Here is a 25,998-nt window from a genome sequence, read left to right as displayed (position 1 = left end):
AATTATTTTTATTGAAATAAAACTGAAAAGCCTTGAATTTTCGTAGGAATCAGATGGATTTTAGTGTTAGACAGCACCCGGAGGGTCACCAGCCCGGAATTCCACATAGAACCTAACCTACTAGAAAAGCTGATCGAATAAAAAAACAATAAATAATTTGGAGTGTCAGTTCAGCTCTGCAGATAAAAACATGACCAAACTGCAGGGGATCAGACCCAAACCCACAAATCCAGACTAAACAGGAGCTCAAACAGAAAAACCTCACTGGGCCACCTAACTACATTTCCCATGATGCCCCTAGAAGGACTTGGAATAGCTCAGGTTGGATCTCACGAGTGCAGGAGGTTCCTGAGGGAAAACGGACTGAAAACCGAGGAGACTCACGTTCCTGAGCGGGTGGCAGAGCGCCGCTGGAGTTTGGCCACCGCCATTCTCAACAGAAGGTTCAGTTCTCTGTCATGAGATCTAAGTTAAGCATCTGTGAGAGGGTCAGAAACATTTAGGACCGAAGAGCCTTCATTCAGCATAGCAGCATTCAGAAACGGCAGGGAGGAAGCCCAGAAGTTCCCCAGCAGAGAGGAAGCAGAGCCGCGTCTGGAGCTCCTGTCGGGTCTGGAGTGAAGAGCTGCCATCTCACGGATCCACAAAGGACACGGCGATGTAGCGCGTCCCTGCGGTGGTGGGCAGGCCTTCGTGGTAGTGGGTGAGGCGGCCCGGGTGCATCAGAGCCCAGCCTTTCCGAGGAGCCTGGATGGAGCAACCGTACCGCAGGAACCTGCAGCCGCCGCCCTGCAGGAAGCAACAACACGGGTGAACCGCTGACTCTGATACAGACATCTGAAAGTATCTCCATCAGAATGGAGAGGAGCAGGGAGCTTGCAGCCGCTTATCCTATTTCCTACGTCACAGACAGGATTTTTTAAACTGCATTTTTTCATTGGCTCCTCTTTTAGACCAGTTTAAACAGGTAATACTGAGAAACAGGCTGCACGGTGGTGCAGTGGTTAGCGCTCTTCCCCTAACAGCAAGAAGGCCCCCGGTTCAAGTCCCGGCTGGGGCACCAGAACCAGAACATCAATGTGTGGAGTTTGCATGTTCTCCCTGTGCATGCGTGAGTTTTCTCCGGCTCCTCCCACCGTTCAAAAACATGCTTCATAGGTCCATTGGTCAGTCCAAATTGTCCATATGTGTGCATGTGAGTGTGCATGTGTGTGAGATTGTGGCCCTGAGACACACTGGAAACCTGTCCAGGGTGTCCCCTGCCCTCACCAACAAGTGGCTGGGATAGGCTCCAGCAGCCCCTGACCCAGAAAGAGATAAAACGGATTTGGAAGACAAATTAATATTGAGAAATGCTGCTTTAATCTTACTTTTCTTTGTATAAATAAGTCTTCCATCAGAAAAATGCTACAAGAACATGTTCAAAACACCACTTCCATTGGAGTGGGTCCTTACATTCAGAAAACAGTCGTGTCTGAGCTGTACGGCTTTAGAAAACGCTGAAGACCAAATGAAAATCCTCCATGCTGACTTTCAGAGGCAGAAGTTCAGAGAAGACACCTAAAGATCTGCCTGTCTTTGGACTCCTCCATCACAGCTTCTGCCCTTGTGCTCATGAGCCAGAGCAGGATGCGGCCTCTGGTGCGCACAGTCTGGACAGGTCAAGGTGAACCCGTGATCCACACGTGCAGAACTCTGTCTCAGTCTGCCTGCTCTGATCCTGAAAGATCCTGCAACATCCTAATCACTTCCACATCCTTTGGCATGCCGCAGACACTCACCTGGTAGTCCTGACCCAATTGGTTCAGAGCAATGTTGATGGTGAAGGTGGAGGCGTCGTGGTGCGGCCTGAGAGACGGCTGCTCGTCGGGCTTATAGCGGACCACGAAAGCCAGCTCGAAATGAGCCTGTGAACACAGAGACACGCATCAAGCATCAGTGCGCAGTGATGGCACCGCCCTCGTGAGTTCAGCGCCAGCGCGGATTCAGAATCAGAATCCTTTAATATCATTGCACACAAGAGGCTTCTAACCACGAAAATTCCTGATGCTCTCCAGCTGCTTGAGCAAATAAAATACCAGTAGATAAAGTGACATACATATTAGAAAAAAAAAAGATATGTTCAGGACGTTGACAGCTCTGGGAGAAAAACTGTTTTTTAGTCCATTAGTGTGAGCTCTGTGTGTTCTGTACCGCCGGCCTGACGGTAGCAGTTGGAACAGCTGGTGGTTGGGATGGTGGGAGTCCTTGATGATGTGTTTGGCTCTGCTCGTGTAACGAGAGCTGGCCATGTCCTCTAGGCTGGTCAGGGGGGGGTGATGATTTTCTGGGCCGTGTTGATCACCCTCTGCAGCGCTTTCCTGTCTGCGGCCGAGCATCCTGCATACCAGGCTGTGATGAAGTACGTCAGGATGCTCTCGATGGTGGCTCTGTAGAAGGTCACCAGCAGCTTCTTCTCCAGGTTGTTCCTCCTGAGTATTCTCAGGAAGGGATGCCGGGTAATCCCTACTGCCGCTGTGGTGTTTGCAGTCCAGGAGAGGTCCTCAGTGATCAGCACACCCACGTAGCGGATAGAGTGGACCCTGTCCACGCTGACCCCATTTATGGACAGTGGGGGTGGGTCCACTCTCCCCTTCCTGAAGTCCAGGATGACTTCTTTGGTCTTTGTAGAGTTCAGGTGGAGGTTGTTCCCTGAACACCGCTTTCCCAGTCTGCTGACCTCATCCCTGTATCCCTGTAGTGGGACTCATCTTCCCCTGAGATGAGCCCGACCACAGCGGTGTCATCAGCAAACGTTGACGATGGAGTTGCTTGGGTAGGTCGAGGTGCAGTCAGATGTGTAGAGCGTGAAGAGGAGTGGGCTCAGTACACATCCTTGTGGTGATCCTGTGCTGAGTGTTAATGTAGGTGGGAGTCGAGTCTGACAGACTGTGGACGTTCTGACAGAAAGTCTTTACTCCATGTGCAGATGGGGGAAGAAAGACCCAGGTTTAGCCGTTTCTCTGTCAGGATGTCTGGGATAATGTTGTTAAAGACTGACTACAAAACATTGCATTATGGGAAATGTGTGTCCTGCTGGTTTTTGTATTTGACTGATAAATTAATATCATTTAAATTACCTATTGCTCCTATTTGGTGTCGCCAACATACCGTAATTTCCGGACTACAAGCCGCTACTTTTTTTCTGTGCTTACAGCCCTGCGGCTTATTCAGTGACGCGGCTAATTTATGGATTTAATTGGCGGCAGCCATGTACGTACTTTCGAACTCAGTGAATAGTTTGAATTCTTTATCTAACACCAAGCACAAGACATTTATATTCAACACACCTCTTAGCAGCCAAACAGCATGGACTTGACTTCAGGTCTTAGACACTTCAGTCATGGTTCAACAAAACGAAACACGCATGCCCAGCCGCATCCCAGAATCCTTTGGTGCCATTAGACCCAACGTGCACGTGATCGCCATTACAGTATGATGCAGCTTTCAAGTTAAAAGCAATCGTTAAAAGCAGCGTGAAAAAGTCCACCGTCACCAACGGGTTTGGAAAAGCCGGTTTGCTGCGTGACGGAGAGAACAGCGCATGGAGTGAATTTACACTCCATTTACGGTTTCTAAGGAAACCGTAAAAGCGGAATTTTGCTTTGAAAAACTCACAGCCTCCGTGTGAGCTGGAGACATCTTCTCCTGCTGATTGAGCTGCGGGGCCGATGGCAGTCTGAAGGCTCCCACACGTAACAACGCACCCGCCCCTCATACACAAAACGTACAGTTTTAAGTCCGATTGCTTTGCACAGAAACGATTTGCTCCGTCCACCGGCGCAACGGGGACGAAGTGCTCCTCCTTGAAGCCGCCCTGGCCAGAGGTGTCGGAGTAGATAGGAAGGGGAGACAAGGAGCGCGCGGGGCGGGAGCGGAGCGCAGAGGCTTCTGAATTCTGACGCACGCGCCGCACTGAGGCGCGCGTATCACGCTGAGGCGCGCGCTTTTCAGTCGCCGCTGCTGTATTTTACCGGTGTGTTTTCTAACCAGTCCTGTTACTCCCATAACGCTGCTGCGACACAAGCGGAAGGAGAGCTTTACCCGTTCACCCCTCCATGCACTGCTGATACTTGCTCATTCTTAAACACGTACAACAGAATGGCGAGCCGGGCGTTGGCCCCGCCTTTAGCCCCTAAGACTCATGGGAAATGTGGAATCGCGGATGTAAATTTCCTCATCATAACTGAGGGATGTAATGTTGATTATATGGTTACTGTTTGTAATTTTATGTATGATACCTAGATTGTCAATAAGTAAAAAAAAAAAATGAAATAAAAAACACCATAACTGAGGAACTTGTGAACAGAATAGAGGTCCATGCTGTTTGACAGATGTCTATACACACAAATACATGAGCCAGAGGCAAAGCTGGAACCACCCACAATGTGCTAATTAATTGCACTCACTCTGGGATTCTGGCCGTGATCTGTCAGGATGACAATATCGGCTTGTGTATGTATTAAACTAATTTAACACGTGAAAATGGATGGGTGCGGCTTGTAATCGGGTGTGCTTTGTAGTCCGGAATTTACGGTACATTTCCATCCGTTTTTGAGCTTTTCTCTGATCTCAGGTCTGTGTATCGATTGTTCTGATCTCCAGTGAACAGTGTCCGTTCTTTTAACCACAGTTTGAATTCAACTATGAAAATATAGGAGAGGCTGACCGGCTGCTCTACAATAACTTGTGACCAGAGTTTAAACGTGCAAAAAGTCATAAGAAAGAAAATCAAACAATGGTTAATGAATTTTGTTTCTCTTTTACTGATTTGTGGTTTAAAGAGCAATCGTTAAAAAAAAACATTCAACACAGACTCAAAATAGGGAGCACATCCTCTCTGACTTCTCCACCTTAAATTTCAATAAGTCCAAGTCCAGTCCAGATTTACAGACAATCAGCTTCATCCACACTGAGGGTCTCAGCTGTTTGGGAGGAAGTGCTGCCAAGTGTCCATCAGTAAGAAGACAAGAGAAGCCGAGTTCAGAAGAAGCATTGATGGATTTACAGAACTGTAGAATTTGAGTCTTCTTTAGTGTTTAATAGTTATAACTCAACAGTGTTAACTGAACTGTGTTAATAAGGACGTTTAAATTAAAAAAAGGGCAGATATAGAAAACTAATTAAACAAAACTGTATTACTGATTTTTTTATTTACATATTTTATTTTATTTGAATGAGAGTTTTATAAGTAGATCTGTACAGAAAACAGTTAATAATAGAGTTTAGTTAATAGTATAGTACATGTTCCATGCAAATTTACTGGCTCTCAGACACACACAAGTTGTGTGTGCGCTGAAGTTGTGGCCCTCCCTCAGCTAGACCCTGCCTTCTGTGGCCCCCCAGGTAAATTGAGTTTGAGACCCCTGCTCTAAACGCTTCCTGCTATGAAGGTCAGCCTCCATCGGCTGGATGAGGTTCCTGCAGCTCTGAAGTGGTCAGCAGGTGGCGCTCTGTGCTTCCGTAAAGAGGACCTAGAGCAGTGTTTTTCAACCTTTTTTGAGCCACGGCACACTTTAACCTTGACAAAAATCCCGCGGCACACCAGCATCCCAAAAAAAAAAAAAAAGCTGAAACTCATAGTCTGTTTTGATCTACAGCCCCCCCCCCCCCGGCAATCTGACTTGCATTTTTGTGATAATTGTGGCAGAAAAAGCAGGAAGTTGCAGATGTTTTTCTAAAAGATGTAATAAAAGTTAAGTTACATACAAACTGTATGTTCGTTGTGTTTTCAAGACGCTGTCCCTTTAAGCCAATGCATCATGGGAGATGTAGTGTGAAAACTGCGAGAAAACGGCAGAAAGACTCGCGTCTCTGAGCTTCATGGTTTTGTTCACTTGTTCCACGGTCTGATACCGGATTCTGTGGAAAGCTACACCGCTAAAGACGAGCTTTAGCTGGTGTTTTTTTTCGGAACTGACTGAGTTATGAGCTAAATTGGAACAAGGAAGTGGAGACTTTAACCACTTCTGATTGGTCAGACTGATGACATGTGATTAAGCCTTCAAGAATGATTGGTGGAGTCGTGGAGACAGTAAAAGCTGCGGGACTTTTCCTTACACAGTTATAGCTGCAGCTATTTCGCGTTACCGTCATTCTTATCAAAATGTCTTTAATAGAATCAAATAAACACAAAGAAAAAAGTATTTTATGATCTTTTATATTCCTAACTACTCAGTGTTTTATCAGGACCTGTTTGGATGAACAAAGAGCTGATTTCCTGGAGATGGAAAATGCTTTTAGATCTGTTGATGAGGGCAATTTTCCACGGCACACTTGACCATCTCCCACGGCACACTAGTGTGCCGCGGCACACTGGTTGAAAAACACTGACCTAGAGAACTAGAGCAGGGATTCTACCACACTGAGCGTGAGCAGAAACCTTCAGGTCAATGAAACATGAGTCCAAAGAGCCGCAAAGGGTCTCCAGGTTCCTGGCAGACAGTGAACCACATGAAGGCTCAGACCATCTGACAGAAGCGGCTGCTGGTGGATTCTACCAAAACTCAGCCTACAGGCCCCTCCCACCCTGTCCCTCATGAGCCACCGCCCTGCTTGTTTTGCAGCTGAACCCGCTTCAGTGATTACTGATCAGCTGGATTGAGCGAGCCCAGTTTCAGATTGACTGAACACACTGGATTCAGTAATTACTGAAGCGGCGTTAGCTGTGAAGCAAGCAGGGCCAAAGGTCACGAGGAACCGGTTTGGAGAGCCCTGAAACACGGGAGGAAAGAGGCCCAAAGTGGACAGACAGGTGTGAGAGCTCAGAGCAGGGCAGTGGTGCGTTGGGGCGTCTCACCTTGGTGTAGTAACCTGGGTACATTTTCTCGGTGATGGGAGCCACGTACTCCACAAGGAACTTCTGCCACTCCTTCTCAAAGTTGATCTGGTTCATGTGGATGTCGATGGTGGGGACGTTCTCGTAGCCGCCCTGGATCCGGGTGTCCTGACAAGCCAGCACACGTTTGGACGTTCGGGTCCACCACAAACACCTTTAGAACATTCTGGAAGAGCGCGGCGCTTACCGTGTTGCCCCCTCCTGACCATTTCCCAAAGTGCTCCATTTCTTCAACCAGGTGGGTACAAGCGACGTCGGAGAACACGGGGAACCAGTAAACATCTGGACAGGGCTGCGGGACAGCAGTGAGGACTCTGAGCAGGAGAGCATGGACTGTTCACGTACCAGTCAGTCAGGAGAAAAAACTCACCGTCTCAATCAGCTTGTCTCTCATGATGCGGCTGTAGTTCTGGTGAATGTAGCGCTCCTCCCAATCCTGGAAGAAAGCAGCACATGTCAGGAAGTTCTGCTCCTGCTCACAATCATTAGATAGGGGGCCAAATGTAAAATAGTGCAACCAGCGACGCACAGTGAGGGGTTGAAATGACACCTCAGCATGTCAGGATGTGAATTAAAACCCGTTTTCTTGGAATACTAAATCCTAAACTCTATTACTCTGTTTACAACTTTTTCATTGACATCACTGACTGACTTACCTGTGACCTCACCGTGGAATCATTCATGGAGTCGTCTGTGCAGGAGCAGAGGGAGGTGGAGTTGGTTTATCACATTGTCTGTATATGAGAACTGGACTGAGTGACCCCTCCCCCCCTAGCCTGGCTCCAAGCCAAAATCCCGTAGACTTGTATAGAGACATAAGCAGCTGATACTCTGTCATTCTATTGGTCAGAAGAACCATTCTTGATCTGATACTTTTTTTCATATTGTCTCTGTAGTTCAAGTTCTTCAGGTTACTAACTGACCAATCAGATGCCTCCATAAAAGTATGTGGTCTCATGTTAAATGTTTGGCAGATTCTCCCAAGGTTGCTTTCAAGTGGTAGGGGTGTGGACTTCTAACAAGCATTTTACTTTAACAACAGGTATTATGAATCTTCTGACACACTAGGTTTATATTTGAATTAACCCCTTTGTAATTTATACTAGACTTTATTCATCTTACTTATATTTGTATTATATTTAGTGTTGAACTGGATGGAAAAGAAAATGCTATACATATGGATATATAGTTTATGGGGGGGGTAAAACCATGAAGCACCATAAAACAAGTTGCTGGATGTTTATAATCATTACGCTGAGGTTCAGATGTCATACAAATCTAGAAGGGGCGGGGCCTCTCCACACACAAACTCAAATGGTTTATGCATACCAACATGGCGGAATTTGTGTTGCAACAAATTGGAGTCCGAATTGACTTGATTAGGTTAGAACCAGAAGTAAGCTGTTTACTTTGGGAGACGTCACACTCACTCCAGTTCTCATTTACAGTCCATGTGCAAAATTTAGAAGGCTTGTATCTAGATCAGGCTTGTAAATAATAAGTCCTGTTTTACTCTCTTCTCGTTTAGTTTTGTAATTCTCTTTTTACTTGTTTTTATCAAAGACTGGTTTGCAGATTGTCCAGAATATTAAGTGGAGCCAGCAGATCTAAAAACCAAAACCCACCACTGAACAGGAGGGATCTCTCCAAACTATCACTCCTCGACTTTGGAAGTCCTTTGCTTGGCCACTACGCCAGATCGACTGTTGTGTTTTAAAACCAGGGTCAAGTTTCTATTCAGAAATGCTTTCAGCTGATCGTAGTCTGATATTGATTTGAACTCTTGTCTTTATGTTGACCGGGTCCTTTCTTAATTTAATGTCTGTTTTAGATTTTTTGCAAAGCACTTTGTGAAGTATTCTATAAATGAAAATGTTCTCACAAACAACTGCTCTCACTGAAAATCCTGCCTGACCCGGACAAAAGGGAAGCTCATGAAAGGACTGCTATGCATCTTATTGTAGCAGTCGTGTCTCTAACACTTTAAAGACTATTAAATAGGTTCTGTTTAAACCAGCAAGGAGCAGCACCCCCTGCAGCTCACTATATACAGATCACTCCCCACAGCTCACTCCAGAAAGCAAACCATCTACAGCTTACTTCATATATCTCACTCCCCACAGCTGACCACAGATCGCTCACTCCCCCCAGCTCACTCCAGATACTTCACTCCCCCCAGCTCACTCCAGATACTTCACTCCCCCCAGCTCACTCCAGATACTTCACTCCCCACAGCTCACTCCAGATACTTCACTCCCCACAGCTCACTCCAGATACTTCACTCCCCACAGCTCACTCCAGATACTTCACTCCCCCAGCTCACTCCAGATACTTCACTCCCCACAGCTCACTCCAGATACTTCACTCTCCACAGCTCACTCCAGATACTTCACTCCCCACAGCTCACTCCAGATACTTCACTCCCCACAGCTCACTCCAGATACTTCACTCTCCACAGCTCACTCCAGATACTTCACTCCCCAGAGCTCACTCCAGATACTTCACTCCCCACAGCTCACTCCCAGACCTATTTATGTCCATTCAGCCATCAAAGGGACGTGTAGTACTGGGCCAGCAGCTGAGCGGGTCAGGCCTGCTCTGAATTCTCCTCACCACTGGGTTTTCAAAGATCTGCCACAGGTCGTTGTGCAAGTGAGTGCTCTGGTAGTTTTCCGTGGACAGGATGCGGCCGAAGGTCTGCATGTTGGTTACAAACATGAAAACTCCCTAAGGGAAAGACAAAGGTCTCAGGTGAAAACGAACAGACTTCCTCCTGTGGGTGGGGTGGGGGGGGTGCTTATTGTTCTGACCGCGCTGCGAAGGCTGTGGCAGAAAGCCATGTCGGGGTCCAAGCTGTGCGACGTGAACACTGCAGAGTCTTTCAGCTGGGATCTCAGGAGGTGGGCCTTCAGCAGGTACACGTTGGACACATATGGGACGTTCCACACCCCCCTGCAGAACAACACAAACAACAGACCTCTTTTCAGGAGCAGAAACTGAGAACTTTTGTTGGAGAAAGGAGGTCCTGATGTTATCGGTCTTGACCTGTTTATACTCACAGCCTCATTTAAGGTTTGAAAGCTGAAACCATTTCTGAGGCTCGAATGATGATCCAGGATGCACAACAGGGGGGGGGGGACTTTTGTGCAAACGTGTTTATTCTAAAGTGTATTCTACTCTGAAAATTTGTGTTAGTTCCTACTTTCCTCAAACTAAAAGAAATATCCAGTGTCTGTTGAAACACAGGAGGTCCTGAAGCAGAGAGCGGATCTGAGGAGAGGACAGCAGCAAAAACAGAGCATTCTCTGCTGGGTTTTTTTTAACTTGTCCAACAGCTGAGCCAGCAGATCAGAGCTGAAGACCTCTTGTGTTGGAGAGATGATACGGTTACAACAGGGGTTTATGGATCGCCAGACAAACAGAGTATATTTGTATAAACCCTTTTTGTGATTGAGGCTAAGCTTTATTTATGATAATTATATTTGTATGCATTCCTTGTTGGACCGGATGGAAGGAAAGAACAGAGAATGAGATAGAGTGGGATGTTAGAGATGGGGGTAAGGGGTTACAATGGGGGGAGATGGGGGGGGGGGGGGCAGTGGAGTGACAAACTCAAAACATAAGAGTGTCATCAGTAAATTGAATGACTTAGTTCACACATAAACAAATAGTCTGCACACAACGATTGACAGGTTTTGAGTATATTCATACATTCATGATGGAAGATTTATCTCACAATACTTATGCACACAGACAGCTAAACACAAGATTCCCATTACCATTCGTGTGTGTGTGGGGGGGGGGGGCATGCCTATACAGTATTTGTGTAAAAGTGAATAGGCAGGTGGGTTGAATGAATGTGTTCTTCATCACACTGAATGCTCAAGCCCCCCCCCCCCCCCCCCCCCCCCCCCCCATTACCATACCTCCATTTTAGGAACAGAAAGCTGAGGTTATCAACTTCCTTAGCCTCAAACTTACCGTGGTAACTAGCATAACCTGCTTTCTGGAATAACCCCCGGATCTCCTGACCCTGCTCTGACTCTCGCCTGGATTTTGACTACCCCTGTTTCTCCTCTGATGCCCTCTTGCCTGCTATTGACCCTGATTTAGCTTTGTGGACTTTTAGCTGAGCTAATAAACCTGCTGCATTTGGATCCAGCCGTCTGCCGGTTCTTGTGACAGTCTCTCACTGGACAATGCAACAGTAGTGCCACATCTTTCTGACTGCAGTCTGTCTGCTTCTGGCTTTGATCAAATGTTTTATCACCTTTCAGATGATCCTGCAGTTCACCGCGCAGGGATTGTTTGGACCTTAATGGAGCCAGAATAATGCGGTCACACCATCTCCACAGACGGGGGATCTGGTGTCACCCATTCCTGTTGTTTAACCTCACATTCATGTGACCCTTTTGTTTTATTTAAAAAAATATATATATTTAAAGACGTTTCCTATGAGTATATCGTCTCCTCGGAGCTGGTTGAGGTGTTTTACTGTTCTCCACATCACCACTCTTACTGCAATGTTTTACCATCTCAGACTGATACCTGCCACTGGGCCTCCGTAAAGCCCCAAGTCCGCTTGTATGGAGAAAATGTGTCGGTTCTGACAGCAAGGCTGTGAACAAAGCTCTGAAGACCTCCTCTGATGTGGGTTTCATTGGATGAATGTTTCCTCCTCAGTGTGCTGACTGAACAGGAAGTGATGGAGGAGACCTCGCTGAGCTTACACTCTTCGTCCTTGAACGATGTCCACGTAGTCCTCCGACCGGGCGTAGTAACCGTCGGCACTGACGGCTCCCCAGAAGTTGCTCCACAGCCGGGCCGCTCGAGTGATCATGGGTGCCACAACCGGACTGCAGAACAAACCCAGAAGCTGTTAACATCCAAAGAGCGAAACAAATCGTGGCAGAGTCTCTGCAGGTCTCAAAATGAGCTCACAGGTTTTGTTCAATGAGGATTTTAAGAGTCTTCTCGTTCTTCAGGACCACTTCTATGTCCAAGTTAAAGAAATAGTCGCAGTCCGTGTCCTTCCGGCAAATATCTCTGAAACACACGACAGACAGACAGTGCAGGAGAACGTTACACAGCAGCACTCACTGGAACCCACGCACTGTGATGGAGCACACATGCAGGTCAGAGGAGGAGCATCTCCACATGTTCATGCGGAGGAGCTCCAGTGGACCTAAAGCGAGTCCTCAGTTCTGAAACGGTGTATATTCAGGAATCACACAGCCACTTTAGGCAGAAGGCCAAGGACACACCTGGAGATCAGTGCTGTCAAACCTTTCAGTCATTTACTATCTGGCAGTCTTTTGACAGAGCGGCCTGTGCCAGGCTGGAGTGGGCGTCCCTTTTCCCTTTTTTTAGCTGGTGTCTCTTAACTTTTGAGAGTAAACGTTTATCTTCGTCCTCTGTAAAACATCTGCATCTGCTTAAAGCTTTTTGTGTAGGAACCATTAAAATATGATAGAGGTTTTCCCTTGACACATAACTGTCAAAGATGAAGAAAAAAAAGAAACCAAACTCTTGAGATAAACACAAAAAGGTTCCTAAAATATAATCCTATACACGAATCCACCGTTCGAAACAACTTTATTACCCTTGTGACATTAAACAGCCAGTTGCGGAGTATTCTGCATTTTTATTATTATGGTCTGTGGGAACAACTGTCACAATAAATCCATATGTGGAGTGAGACCCAGGCTTTTCTTCTGTTTCATCACTGGCTTTCTTTGCAAACTTTCCCAACGCCTTTGTTTTTTGTTGACTTTGCTAGCTTGGGGGTTTCAGTTTAGTGGTGGTGCAGCCGTTTTAGAAAGTGGTGGATTGGTGTTCGACATGTGAGAATGATTCAGATGCGGTGCAGAGACTGCCGTAGCTTTTCAAAATAAAACTTCCTTCAGAATCAGATTAGAAATAAAACGGAATAAAAGGTGGTTGTGTTTTTTCCCCCGGTACCAACTGCACCGGTCCACAGCCTGGGGGTTGGGGAGTGCTGCTTTAGAGGATTCTCCAGCTTGCAGCATTCTCTGATGCCACCATAATCATCATGTGACCCCTGCAACTGCTGGGAGGTCCAGAGGCTACTGGAATAAAACCAAGATGAACCAGGCGAACAGGGGAGCTTCACACAGGAGCCAAAGCACGACTCAAACCCAGCCGCCAACCGCTATCGACTGCTTTGTGCCCGGTCGTTAGCCGTCCATAGCCAAGTTAGAGTTGGGCAGCAACATTCAAGGAGTCACAAATGAAAAACTCACAAGACCAGGTCGCGCGCCGCAGCCGAGTCCATGTCCTCTTTAGGCGTGATGGAGCGCACGTCCTGATAAAGACCTCCATGATCCCGCAGAAAGGAGCTGACCTGAGGCTCATGATGGGGTTCCTGCAGGAAAAAGAACAGCTTTAAGGGGAGAGCCAAGTCTGGAGCTGGTCTGTGCTGGAGTCACAGTGACCTCCAGCCTGACCTCTGAGAGGAAAGCCTCTGACCTCTTATTTCTACAAACACAGAAGCACTGTGGAGAAGATTACATCGATATCATCAGGTTTATCTGCACACTAAGACGGAAGCAGGACCTTTCTGAAGGGAGATGCTTCCCTATAGATTTATGCAGAAATACCAGGCAGTCAGGTCAAGAGGACAGAGTGTGTGTGTGTGTGTGTGTGTGTGTGGGTGTGTGTGGGTGTGGGGGGGGGGTCTTTCAGGAATGTTGCATGTGTAGATGCTGCTGTACTCGCTGAGCAGCGTTTCAGGAGAAACCTCAGACAGGCTGTGAGGAGCACTTCTCTTTCCGTTTCTGTTTAGGCGTCATCATGGAGATCCTCTGGATCCTTTGAGTGCTGAATGAGTGAGGGATCATAGAATGATGGAGCCCACATCTCCCCGCCCCCTTTGACCATCGTGTGCTTGAATCTGCGGGCACAGGGGAGGTCATACCTGGTTGTAGATGAACAGTTTCAGTCTGTCCTTGGGGTACTCCAGCTTCAGGAGACGTTCAAAGAACACAGAGACAAACGGGGTGGGCTGCTGGATGAAGATCCCGATGCTGACCAGAGGGTATTCACTGTCCTGCAACACAAACACTCAGGGTGAGACTCCCGGACAAAACCCTGCACAACCCCTGGAAAAAGCTGCAGACCTTCAGAGCGGCCAGTGAGCGCAGGTCGTCCTGGCAAACCGTGCATCCGTTCTCAAACGTCCAAGATTTGGGAATGTAGTTCCCCATGTAGTTGATCTGCAGCTGGAAAAAAGGCAGAAAGATTTGTGGTGATGCTTGTGAGCTCAGGCGATCCTCACAGCACAGGTAGGTTGAGTTGACTGGCTGAACAGAACCTACAGAAGCAACGGTAACACTGACAACAATGTTGACGTTTTACGCGGGTTTCTTAGTCTTCCTTTGGGAGTTTTGAAATGTGCTTCCAGAATAAATGTTTCATTATATGCTCAAAGAGAAGTGGAAATGTTTTGCTTTGAGCAGACCTTCATGCAGGCTTCAGAACGCCACCATCCCCTCCTAAGCACTGACATCAGGCCCAAGCTTCAGCTGCAGTTCTGAAGGAAATCCAGAGCTCTTCTGCATCTGCAGAGGAAGTGCCTGATCTCCGTCACAGCGGCACAGCTTGCAGCTGCTTCCATTATGTTAGCGGATCAGTGGCTGAGTGTCCATCCTGACTAGAAGTCTGAATCCACAGGCTGGTCACTCCACAGAGTCCTAAAATGGGGCCTCGTGCTTCTGCTGCACAGTATTAGGGGTGGAATGCAGAGTTGAACCAGCAGCAGGATTCTGAGGACACCTCAAAGCAGCTCACCCCTCCCTGAAAGGAGGAGTCCAGTGCAGAGAACAGATCTCACGCCCAGGCGTGCGACAAAAAGAAACAAAAGGTCTGAAGGAAACCAATGGTGGTTCTGACCGCGTCTAAAAAAAAAGGTGGACAAAGATTTGATCAGGTATGTAGGACTCTGTAGAATGAACCAAACTGAAGCGTTATGTGACGGAAGCGAAACTAGAGTTTCAGTGACTGAGGAGTCTGGACACCTTGTCATACAGACCCTTGGAACAGCTGTCAGTGTGAGCAAACCTGAAGGAGGAGTTCAAAGACCCACTCCGATGAAAATGAAGTGGTCAGCTGTGGTGAAGAGCAAACAGTGAAGAGCTGGTGCCCGCTCTCACCCTCACTCATGACCATGAGCTGGGGCTTAGGAGCAAACTGAATGGCAGGAATCACACCTGGACGCCTTCTTGGAGCAGCATTATGAACGTGTCCATCAAAGAGGACGTCTCATGGCAGCTCCAGGACATGCTGGACACATTATATACAATAGATGGAGGAGCGCCCCTTGAGCGCTAGCTTGACTGAAAGCACATCTAGTGGCTCATCGACTGTATGTGAGACCTGGACCGAGTGAGTGTGACATCATGATAGAAAATGGTTTCCTTCAGCCTGGTCAGCACTGAGCAGTCTGGTCCGGTCCGGTTCAGTCCCATATTTCAAGTGTTATAAAATGGACCCATTAAGCTGAACCAAACTGTACCATTTTTTGGCCCCTGTTGGTTGCAGGTCCATAGAAAAATGGAACGGACCGGTTAGAGTGGAGCTCCTGTTCAAACCTGTGGATTGGCTGAAGGTCATGTGGCTGTGTTCCTCTTCACCGCCCGCATTCTTCTCTTAAAACAACATGAAATTCTTTGAATACGTAGCACCATAGGCCAAGCAGAAGGAAATGAGCTGCTGGAAGACCTCCATCACCCCACATGCGCCATGACGCTCCGACTTTGGGTGGAAACGCTCACCTGAATTGCGTGGACAACTCTAAACCGGACCGGACCTCTCAGTGAAAACGAGGCCTTCCAGCTCCAACTAAATGAAGTCACTTCAGTTGCCATTCTATTGTGATACAAACACCACCATGTTGGAGCCGGAAAGTGATTGGTCCAAATCGGTCAGAGTGGGCGTCTCTATGGCAACAACTTTCACCAATCAGGAGTGAGCTTGTTGGAAGGCCACACCCCTACCATTAGAAAGTAGGCTGAAGAGAATCTGTCAATCAAAAGTTTTGAACGTTTGACGTGAGGCCACTTACTTTTATTGAGGCATCTGATTGGTCAGTTTAGAACTTGAATAACTTGAACTACAGAAAAAATATTTGGAAAAAAAGGAGGATTGTCAAGAACAGGGGTGGCGAACACGCGGCTCTCGAGCCGCATGCGTCTTTGCGTCTCATCATACTTTCTATATACTGTGCCTCATTTCATAGTTTTTTCCCTCTTAAACCACACTTTAATCCATCAGAGGGTATTAAAAATAGATTATAAATACTAATAAAGTAATTTGGTAGTGTGTGTGTTTGATGCTGCTCCCGACACATACGTGAGCGCCAGTCATTTGTGCAGGTTACGCCCAATGCCGGAAAACATAGATAAAGATTTGATGTGTGTGCAGACTGTTACCCTCATGGTCAATATGGTGAAATTCAGAGTATAAAGATGAACACAGGACATTTCTGGAAGAACGGGAAGATTCTTACTTTTTTACTGAACAGAATGGCGTCACAAAGTTTATCATTATGAGCTTTTAGAAGCAGTAAAATAGTTCACGGCAGATAGAACTAAACGTATTATTAGAAAATTAGAAACTCTTCCTGATCAACAAATTGTCTCCTTTTTAACAAGTTGAAGCTTTTCAAAGTGCACATTCAAAACGGCCATCATTACGCTTTCTTTCTTTGTGGAGCTCACAGCAGAAAGCTGCAATCCAAATGAATAAAGTGCAGAACGTGACGCTGCTTGCGCAACTGGACAGAAACGACCACAGATGACTTTTTTCATCGAGCCATTAAAGCAGAGACTGACTGCCTGAGATCCCCGCTTGTCACTGAGGAGGCAGAGAGAGAACCGGAGATGATTGAGCTGAAATCTCTTTGAAAGACGGCCCTGTTATGTTTTGGAGAACAGAGAAATAACAGTGTGTAAAAGAGCCTCTCTCAAGCTGCTGTCGATGTTCTCCTCAATATATGTCTGAGTCTCTGTTTATTACCTTGAAACACGTGAAATCAAGGCATTGGTCCGTTCTGACCGACACTCACGTAAAGGAACTGATCAGAGAGGCTACAACTGGCCTGGGGGTTAGCCCCGCCTTCAGCCCCTAAGACTCATGGGAAGTGGGGAACCTTAAGTGTAAAACCATGAGCCAGGGAGCTGTGAGCAGAAGTGACGTACATGCCGTTTGGCTGTATGTGTGTGTTCAAGACTCTTGATGTGGATGGTGGTGTGTGAATAAAGCAGCCACCTTAATGGTAATTTAGTACTTGTTTGATTACTATGTTGAAGAATGAACTGTGTCATTGCAATGTATTAACATTTAATAAATTATTGGCTTTTGATGGAAAAAGACATTCAATTTTATATAAAAACATATAAAAAGAAGATATTCTAATGAAGGTAAAAATTAATTTAAGTTGCACACAACTGAAATGTAATGTATTTAATGTGCTTATTGTGAATATGAATCACTTCGACACCAGAAGGATGCTCTGTCCAGATGTTTGTGTATTTGTTGGTGTAAGGGTCATTGAAAGAGGAATGTTGAGATACAAAGAATTAATAGTTAAATACTGATGGATGAACGGTGAAATATTCAGTTTTATAATCGTAAATCTGACTTCAGAGGAGTCGGTGCCTCACCAGCATCAACCTCACGGCCCGTCACTGAGTAGTAGTGTGTGTCAGAAAGAGGGAGAGAAAGAGAGAGAGAGAGTGTGTGTGTGTGTGTGTATGAGAAGAGAGAGTGTGTGTGTGGAGGGGGTATCTGACCCCCAGGGTAGTCTCTGTGTTAACTCTGGCTAAGCTGCATTTGATGTGTGTATTGAGGGTGGACACTTTCATTGAAATAAACACAAGTACAATACTTACTATTCTGTTGCAGGGAGAGGAGTGTGTTATGGAAAATAATATGGCTTTAATTGTGTGTTTGTGTGTGTACGTACAGGTCAGTGTGTGGTGTGGCTCTTTGACTCTCACAGTGAAAAAACTCGGCTCTTGGTGTCAAACTTGTTCGCCACCCCTGGTCAAGAACATCTAAAAAAGGCATTAGAGCCAGAATGGTTCTTCTGACCAATAGAATGACTGACAACAGCTGTTTATGTCCCTATAGAAGTCTGTGGGATTTTGGCTTCTTGGAGCCAGCGGGTACTTCTTGTTTGGAACGCCAAGGGGGAGGGGTCAGTCTGTCCAGTTTGTAGTTACAGTCAATGTATTTCAGGATATGTTTTCTGTAGTATAAGTTAGCCAATCAGATGCCTCAGTAAAAGCATGTGGTGCCCGCTGGCCCCCAAATAACTTGATTGACAGATTCTCCTGAGCCACTGTCAGTGGAAGGGGTGTGGACTTCAAAAAAGCTCACTCCTGATTGGGGACAGTAGTTGCTATAGAAACGTGACTCCGATCAATCACTGTCGTCTGGCTTCAAATGGGGGCGTTCGTATCGGGGAAAAATGGCGACTGAGTTAGCTTCATTTGGCTAGTGATGTCACACTCGCTCAGTCCATCTCTATATACAGTCTATGCTCAGTCCAGTTCTCATATAAAGTCGACGGTGACGCTTCACATTGGTACCTTGGTGGGTCCGTTTCCATGGATCAACACAGGAAGAGTGTCATACAGCACATTTCTGGCTCGAACCCGGCCGTCTTCAAACTTCAGGACCACATCATCTGGAAGCAGAAACATTAGTGAGTCCAGGCCGACCAGAAGCATCAGGATGCACTCATCCAGGCCTGCCGAGTGCATACCTTCTGAGTGTTGTTGCAGTTGTTATGCAGCTACTGAACAGCTGTTGTTCACATACTTTGTGCAGCTCTTCAGAGAGGCTGCCTTTGTAAAGAGGCAGCAGACTCTTCAGAGAAACGTCTGGATATTTCTGCCTGCCTGATTTTTAATAACAGAAAAAGGATCCTTGCTTGCTAGTTGCTTGCTAGTTTTAGAGTTACAGCACAAACACATCACATAAGCTCCTCCCCTCTGCTGCTGGAGGCAGGAATCAGGTCAGATGTCGGGGCGGAGCAGTGGGTCATTCTCCCCAAAAGAATCTGAACTATTTAAAAAGGTTCACTGAAGCCACAGGACAAAGTGGACTCAAATATTTCACGTCAGCATTTGGGTTGATGGTTCAATATCTAACATGTTTGAGGTAAAGGCAGAGACTTTTGTCCTGGAGTGAGGAGCAGCTGTGTGTGCCTCAAACATCTGCGTTGAGCAGAAGCTGCTTCCATTCTGTGCAGAATTCCCAGGACACGCCCCTCTCAGAGGCTCAGGGGAGCGCTGCAACGCTCGCCGCGAGCTTTTGAGCAAACACGCCGTCACACATAATCTAAATGCAACATGGAGCACTGCAGGAAGTCATTTCTGCCTGCAGCCAAACCCAGCCCCCCCCCAGAGCCTACTTTTCCACTTAACCTCTAAATCATGTGTTCAGTAAGCACACAAGGAAAGCCAGAGATTTTAAGTCACATATTATTCTGTGTGACCAGCATGTTTTAGAACGTGTTAAAGCATCTCTCTGATAGAAATGTTTTGATTTCATTCTGATGATGGAGGACAAATGGAAAAAGATCGTATTTGTGACGTAGAAAAAACAGAGAGTCAACAGTCCCACCCACAACTCAGAGGTGAATTTCTAAAGAACTGCTGCTGCTCTGCAGAAACTACGTCCTAGGAAATGACACAGATTTTTGGATTTAGCCTAAAAACGGCCAAATCCTAATTAAAAGGATTGGGAACCCTCTGAAAATAGATCCAAAGTTGATCATAGTGGGATTTAAAAAAAAACCAGTTCAGAGTGTGAGGCAGAATCCACAGCGCTCACCCAAAGCTCCATGAAGGTTCTGGAACAGTCTGCATCTGCTGTCCACGGTGATGTTGATGGATTTCTGGGGGTGGAAATATGAAGGAGAGTGAAATGATCCATCAGTTTATATCAGCTTTGATTTGACAATCAACTTCAAATCACATCAATTCCACGTGTTTCACATTAAAAGCCTCGAGGGATTTCCCCTACAGTAACGTTTTCTAACTGAAAGGTGTGTGGAGGAAAGGTTGAGGATGTTTCCCATCAAAGATCCCTGACTGTTATTACTGTGTCACCAAACTCACCCGTTTGTCTGGATCAACGTAAATCTTGGTGAAGAACAGCTGGTCGCTGTCAGCATCCTCCCCTGTCCAGTTTGCAACCATCTCCCTGATGTTGGAGAGGTAACCCATGAAACCTGGCAACAGGAGAAGCATCACTCGCTCATGCTCTGGACCACAAGCGCCACGCTGGCGATGAAGCCTGCTGTTTAACCACATTTACGGGCTTGTTCCTGCTGACTGGAGCTGGGAATGTTGCTGCACCAGCAGCTCAATTACACGCAGCCTAATGTGCTTGGGTGTGTAAGTGATGCGAGGATGAGGAGAAACGCAGGCCTGGACAGGCAGGTCTACCACCAGGAAGGCGGTACCGGGGCTTCTTTGAAAGAATTGGCACAGCGATGGTATGACCACGTACCCCCAGAGCCCAGGAAGCGGTTCCCCTCCCTGACGTGGGGGTGTTTGTCCTCCAGATGCCTGTCGGGCCAGATCAGCCTCTCAGAGGAGAACACCACCTTGTGCTTGGCTTGCTGGAACTTCCGGAGGAGCTCTTTGGGCCCCGAAGCGAAAACCGCGTCATAACTGTGTCAGGAGGGATGAAAAGGGAAATTTATTGCAGTGTAGAGCCAGAGAACCCAAATGAGGGGGTAGTAGCTGTTAAAATACCTTCATCTACACAGTTAGGATGTTAATGGTTATGTTTACACTCTAACGAGTGTTTTTCACCACATCAGTGGCTCTTATCTGCAGATGGAGGGCCTTTATCGTGCTATTCTTAAGCCTTTTATATATTTCACATATTACTTTTGGCACACAAAAGAACAAACTCAAAAAAAATGTGGTCTTTTTTCAGCTCTTTTCCAACCCGGAAGTCAGATGCCTTTATCTCTGAACCGCTTTCCTCTCCTTGTGGGTGTCGCCCATTTCATGACGGCATGCTAGAGCCGCCCTCAGCAGCGTGTCTGCATTTGGCCCAGGAAAACAAACAACATCCAAGATTTTGCAATGATGGATGTGAATATTATGTAGAGAAAATGAAAGAGTTTAGCCGATCACCGCTAGCTCCACGGAGAAAGTGTTAGTCTGGGGGCGGGGCTGGCAGTGCAGACTCTTCCTGGAAGGGGCGGGTCTTCACTTTGTGATGTCACAATGTGAGGATCCGCTAGTTTTCATTGGATTGGGAGGGGCTGGTGCTCAGAGAGCAGGTTTTAACTGGAATACTCAGAAATGTGTGAATGGATCAAAACACCACTTTGAGGAATAAACAAAATACACTCAAAGCTCCAAAAATGGATTCAGCAACATCTCACACCCTCCGTTTGCCGTCAGGGAGAAACCCACTTCCCACAGCTGTTTTAAAGTTCTCCTGTGGACTTTTGGTTGGATGAACCAGACGCCATACCTGTCAGTAAAGAGGAGGACTTGGTCCTCGCTCTTCGTCTCCTGCAAAGCCTCTTTCAGCAGCCGCACCTTCTGTCCTCCACCAGGAGCAGACATGTAGTCGCCGCCGCTCCATTTCTGACCTCTGCCAAGAACCTTCGTCACAGAGATTCACCGTCATCAGCCGCAGCAAAGATAGAAAAGAGCCACCTTCACACAAAGATCTCTTTACATAGAGTCCTTCAAGGGCGCGATAAAGACTTCACCAGGAGCTCAGATGGTTTCTTCTTCTTAACTAGAGGTCTGCAACCTTCAACACTTTCGGCTTGATTACTGGCTAACAACAACCCAGGAGCCACAAAGTCTGACTTTAATCCTTTAGATAAATAAGACACTGATTTGTCTTTATGTTATTGGTACCATTATGATAAATATGAGAACAAATTATTGTTTTTGGCATAAATAGAACAAAAACCTAAAGACAAAATAGCCTTCTTTCAAAATATGAAATAACTTATAACTCTTGACAGTGTGAGCAAAAACATGACTTCCTTTCAAAATAAAAGACCCTGTGTCACATAGATCCTCTCAAAGCAGCAAATGTTGTGGCATAGTGCAAAACAATGTTCATTTCAGAATAACATTAACAGAGTTCCCTGAGCATCGATAAGATATAAATACTAATATATTTGATAAGTAAGGCGTACCTGATGTAAACATTTTCAATACTAAATCAAAACTCAATCGAAACAAAATATTAGACACATTTTCATATGTAGCTGGAAAAACTTGGTATTGACTAACTTGTTTTTGAGTTTCCAAACTTGGAAAGAACTTGTTTGAATTGACTCTGACCTGAACTATTTTGCTGAATTCCTGAAAACAAGTTAAATTTTACATTTAAATTGGTCATGAAGTTTTGGTTTTATTATTTTAAAAAAGAGCCAATATTTGAAATTAGTGATGCATCTCAGCCAGATATGTGTAGATCTGACAGAATTAAACAGGGACCCCTTACTGTACTTTTCTTATCGTACGCTGCACCTGAACCCTTGAATTTGTTCAAATCCAGAAAATCTGCCTTACAATGCAGTTCTGCAATTCTGGTTGTGCTGACTGACCACCAATTCATGCCGTGGTACAAAAATCTTTAAAAGCGTCTTGAGTTCGACCTGTGCAGTACTTTCTTTCAACTGTTTGTCAATGAATTAAATCAACTTTCCTTGTCTTTTAACTACACTTCTTACTTTCTTTTAACTTTACAGTAACTTTTTGTATCCAAATACATTTTATTTTTCTCTAGCCACAGAGCCACAATAGAGGGGTTGAAGACCCCCAGGCTGCAGACCCCTGATCTAAAGAGCTAATAAAACAGACTCTGGCTACCCTGCTGTGTGTGTGTGTGTGTGTGTGTGTGTGTGTGTGTGTGTGTGTGTGTGTGTGTGTGTGTGTGTGTGTGTGTGTGTGTGTGTGTGTGTGTGTGTGTGTGTGTGTGTGTGTGTGTGCCTTTACCTTCACAGTGTAGTTAAAGTTTCTAGCAGACTTTAGGAAACGCCTGAAGCCGTCAGTCTCTTTGGTTGCAACAGTCAGGACTAAAAGTTTCTCTGGAAGAAAAAGCGTTTTAGAGAAACATTAAGGAAGATGAAACTGAAACTACATCAGGTCATTTCATCCGGTTTGAGGAATACTGATGCCTACATGAGGAAAAACGGACAAACGTAGGGTTTTGAGCATTTCTGCGACTTTCCCATAAGGATGCCACATTTCTCAGTTTAAACCAAACCGGACGTAACACCATTTAACCAAATGGAGGGGAAAGTGAACCACTGCACATCATTAGGTCTACGCTGAAAGAGACAAACGTGTCCATTTAAGGAGGATTTACTATTTATTGTTTTATTACACCAGGCTTGGTAAAAGTCAACTAAAGGATTTTTCATCATTGATGATAGAAAATCTGAATTGTTGTTGTTTTGTAAAACACAAATGATATATTGAACTGAAACCAGAGCCCACAATATCCAGAAATTACCTCAACATGTGCAGTTGTGCTCATAGGTTTAGACAAAATTAAGATGCTATTGATCCATCAGATCATGTCAATCAGAACATGCTATTGATCCATCAGATCATGTCTCTCCGTCAGAACATGCTTATCAGTGTGTGATGAGTCGCACATGTCCACTTACAGTCATTTTAATAGAATAGAAGTGAATAAATCAGAATGTCAATAAAGACGCACGCGGACAGCACAGACATAATGATGATCGTCTGGAGAGAACCGCCTTGGAAACTCAGTCTCTAATAATATCCTCATGTAATGATGTCGAATCTGCATGAAGGCAGATCTTATCAAACGCAGACGGTCGTTCAGATCGGTGGACGGGAGTTTCTTAGGGGAGCAGCTCCGGCAGCAGCGGCGCCGCCAGTCCACGTCAGCGGCACCGACCGAGCTCCCACAGACAGCGGCGAAACTTTCCGTCTGCTCTGGACCGGACAAAAACATCTACGGCTACCGTGTGAGCGAATAACGCCGCTTCCACCCGGTAACGGGAGTCTAGAACCGTAAACCGACAACGTAAAAGTCACGGAGCGGACAATCTCCACTTGTCTTTTCCATCGGGTTTAGTTGATATCCAAGCTAAGTTGACGGAAAGCGCGCGGACGCGCACGTGCCAGTTAAACTCCAAGAGTGAAGGAAAACCGTACCCTCCGGGATCCGCTGCTCCTCACTGTCCGCCAGGAGGAAAAGGGAACCAAACCACGCCAGAAGAACGGCGGCTCTCATCGTGCTGCTTCGGGAGGAGAATGTCCGCCTCTCTGCAGGGTTTGGGGGGGGACTCTGTGAGCCGCCTCCCCCTTCCGGAACACCTGATATCGCCCCGCGGCGCGATCACGGGGAGGATCCACGGTGGGCGCGCGCGCGCTGGAACTCTCACCGCCCACCGCCGGGAAGGTTGGGCGTTCGAGACGGAGGACATGAAGTCCCGCACGTAGCCGGAACCCGACTGCTCCCCCCGTTACCGCATTCATTCACATCTGCTGCTGCTGCTGCTGGGCCCAGCCGAGGGTTCTACCTTTCTAGAACTCTCTCTCTTCCTTCCCGTCCTTAGACTGAAGTCTGCGGTTCTCTCACTGCAGGTTCTACTGAGTTCTTCTGAGTCTAACATTTTCAGATTGGAGCTTCAACAGAGGAGTTTTGGTGATACTGTCTGATTTCCCTCCAGACATATCAATGTTAAAAATACAAAAGGATCAGGTCCAGTTAGCCTCCAAAAAGTACCAGTAGGTGTTAGTAATGGATTCTTCTCACAGACATACATCAGTCAGTGAGTTCAGGATATTGTGATTCAGGAGGTAATAGAGATGTGGACATAGACACTTCTCATTTACTGTTTTCCACTTATTGGTCTCACTGTGTTCAGTGTGTCTGACTTGTTGGATGGAGCCAAAACCAACACATTCTAAAGGGAACACTTTTTTAAAACCACATTTTCAACATTCTGTGAAATGTGAAACAATCAATCAATAAATCTATTTATCCTGCCTATTTGACCTGCCTGTCAAATTTAAAATGCCTGTCAAGGTTTACCCCAAGATTGCTAATAAAAGGAGAATCTGAGGGGTCCAGGGGGCAAACAGCACTACAGCAGCCTGTCAGCAAGTCAGTCTTTCCAAAAACAAACACCTCGTTCTTGCTTTTGTTCAGACAGAGGAAGTTAAGCTCCATCCAGGATTTGATGTCTGCTAAGCACTTCTGTAAATTGCCAAGACCCTCAGCTCCTCCAGATTTTAAGGGAACATAGATCTGGATGTCATCGGCATAACAGTGAAAGAAAACATTATATTTCCTAAAAATGGACCCCAGAGAATAAAAGAGGGCCTAAAACTGAGCCCTGGGGTACACCATGCTTGAGTGGAGCTTCTGGAGAAGAGTACTGTCCAACCTGGACAGAAAAACTCCTTCCACCTAAATAAGATCGGAACCAACTGAAACACACAACATTGCTCAAATATTGAACCTAGAACAGACACTTCCTTTGAATGTCACTAGTACAACAAAAACACACAAAGTGTTCTTTGGTCAGTGCATCATTCAGTCAGTGAAAACCAGAAATGACTGGAGATCCATTTACCACTAGAAATGAAAAACTGTCACTTAGTCATTAAAAACAAGAAATTATATGTATTTAATTTACAGCTAAACAAAAAAACGCATCAGTCATTGAGAGAAAACAGTTTTAAAAGTGTTCAAACCAGAATAAATCCTAACAAATATCCCTCAAAAAACATGTCAGAACCAAAATCCAGCAGTTTTCATTGAACAAGCATTGAACAGAACCAGCAGCTGCAGATGACATTTTTGTTGGACTATCTAAAATCAGGGAGGCTTTCTCAGTCTGTCTGTGGAGCAGCGTTGGGACAGTATTCTGCTGATGAACATGCTACTCCTCTCAGTGAAGGCCTCATGGGGGGGGGGGGGGGGGGGGGGGGGGGCATTGGTCATGTTGGTTCTGATCCTGGACAGAGTCTTCTGCTCTGCCCCCTCCTCCACATGGGGGCTGGTTCAGTCCAACCAAAGAGCTCACATTTCAGGTCAACTTATTCATTTTTTCT

At 46.1% G+C, this 25,998-nt stretch overlaps 1 protein-coding gene across 1 annotated transcript; it reads right to left on the bottom strand.

Annotated features, from left to right (window-relative positions):
• Nucleotides 1-633: 633 nt before the first annotated feature.
• Nucleotides 634-24,285, bottom strand: plod1 (procollagen-lysine,2-oxoglutarate 5-dioxygenase 1). Its single transcript, XM_023957050.1, has 19 exons — nucleotides 24,091-24,285; nucleotides 22,894-22,985; nucleotides 21,404-21,537; nucleotides 20,420-20,583; nucleotides 20,026-20,138; nucleotides 19,739-19,802; nucleotides 18,490-18,587; nucleotides 14,017-14,118; nucleotides 13,815-13,946; nucleotides 13,141-13,262; nucleotides 11,819-11,923; nucleotides 11,608-11,733; nucleotides 9,688-9,829; nucleotides 9,491-9,604; nucleotides 7,248-7,313; nucleotides 7,065-7,169; nucleotides 6,839-6,985; nucleotides 1,782-1,907; nucleotides 634-789 (listed from the first exon to the last, which is right to left on the bottom strand). The coding sequence occupies exons 1-19, from the start codon at nucleotides 24,167-24,169 to the stop codon at nucleotides 634-636; spliced, it is 2,187 nt and encodes a 728-aa protein (XP_023812818.1). The 5' UTR covers nucleotides 24,170-24,285.
• Nucleotides 24,286-25,998: the final 1,713 nt, after the last annotated feature.

Source organism: Oryzias latipes, chromosome 7 (genome assembly GCF_002234675.1).
Source record: "Oryzias latipes chromosome 7, ASM223467v1".
NCBI lineage: Eukaryota > Metazoa > Chordata > Actinopteri > Beloniformes > Adrianichthyidae > Oryzias > Oryzias latipes.
The sequence above is the reverse complement of the archived record's forward strand: the minus strand, read 5'-3'. Positions and strand labels throughout refer to the sequence as shown.

Coding starts and splice junctions, on each gene's coding strand:
- plod1 (XM_023957050.1), bottom strand. CDS start 24,169: ATGAGAGCCGCCGTTCTTCTGGCGTGGTTTGGTTCCCTTTTCCTCCTG. Junction 18,588..19,738: donor GAACCTTCATGGAGCTTTGG/GTGAGCGCTGTG, acceptor TTCTGCTTCCAG/ATGATGTGGTCCTGAAGTTT. Junction 14,119..18,489: donor ATGGAAACGGACCCACCAAG/GTACCAATGTGA, acceptor CCTTTTTTCCAG/CTGCAGATCAACTACATGGG.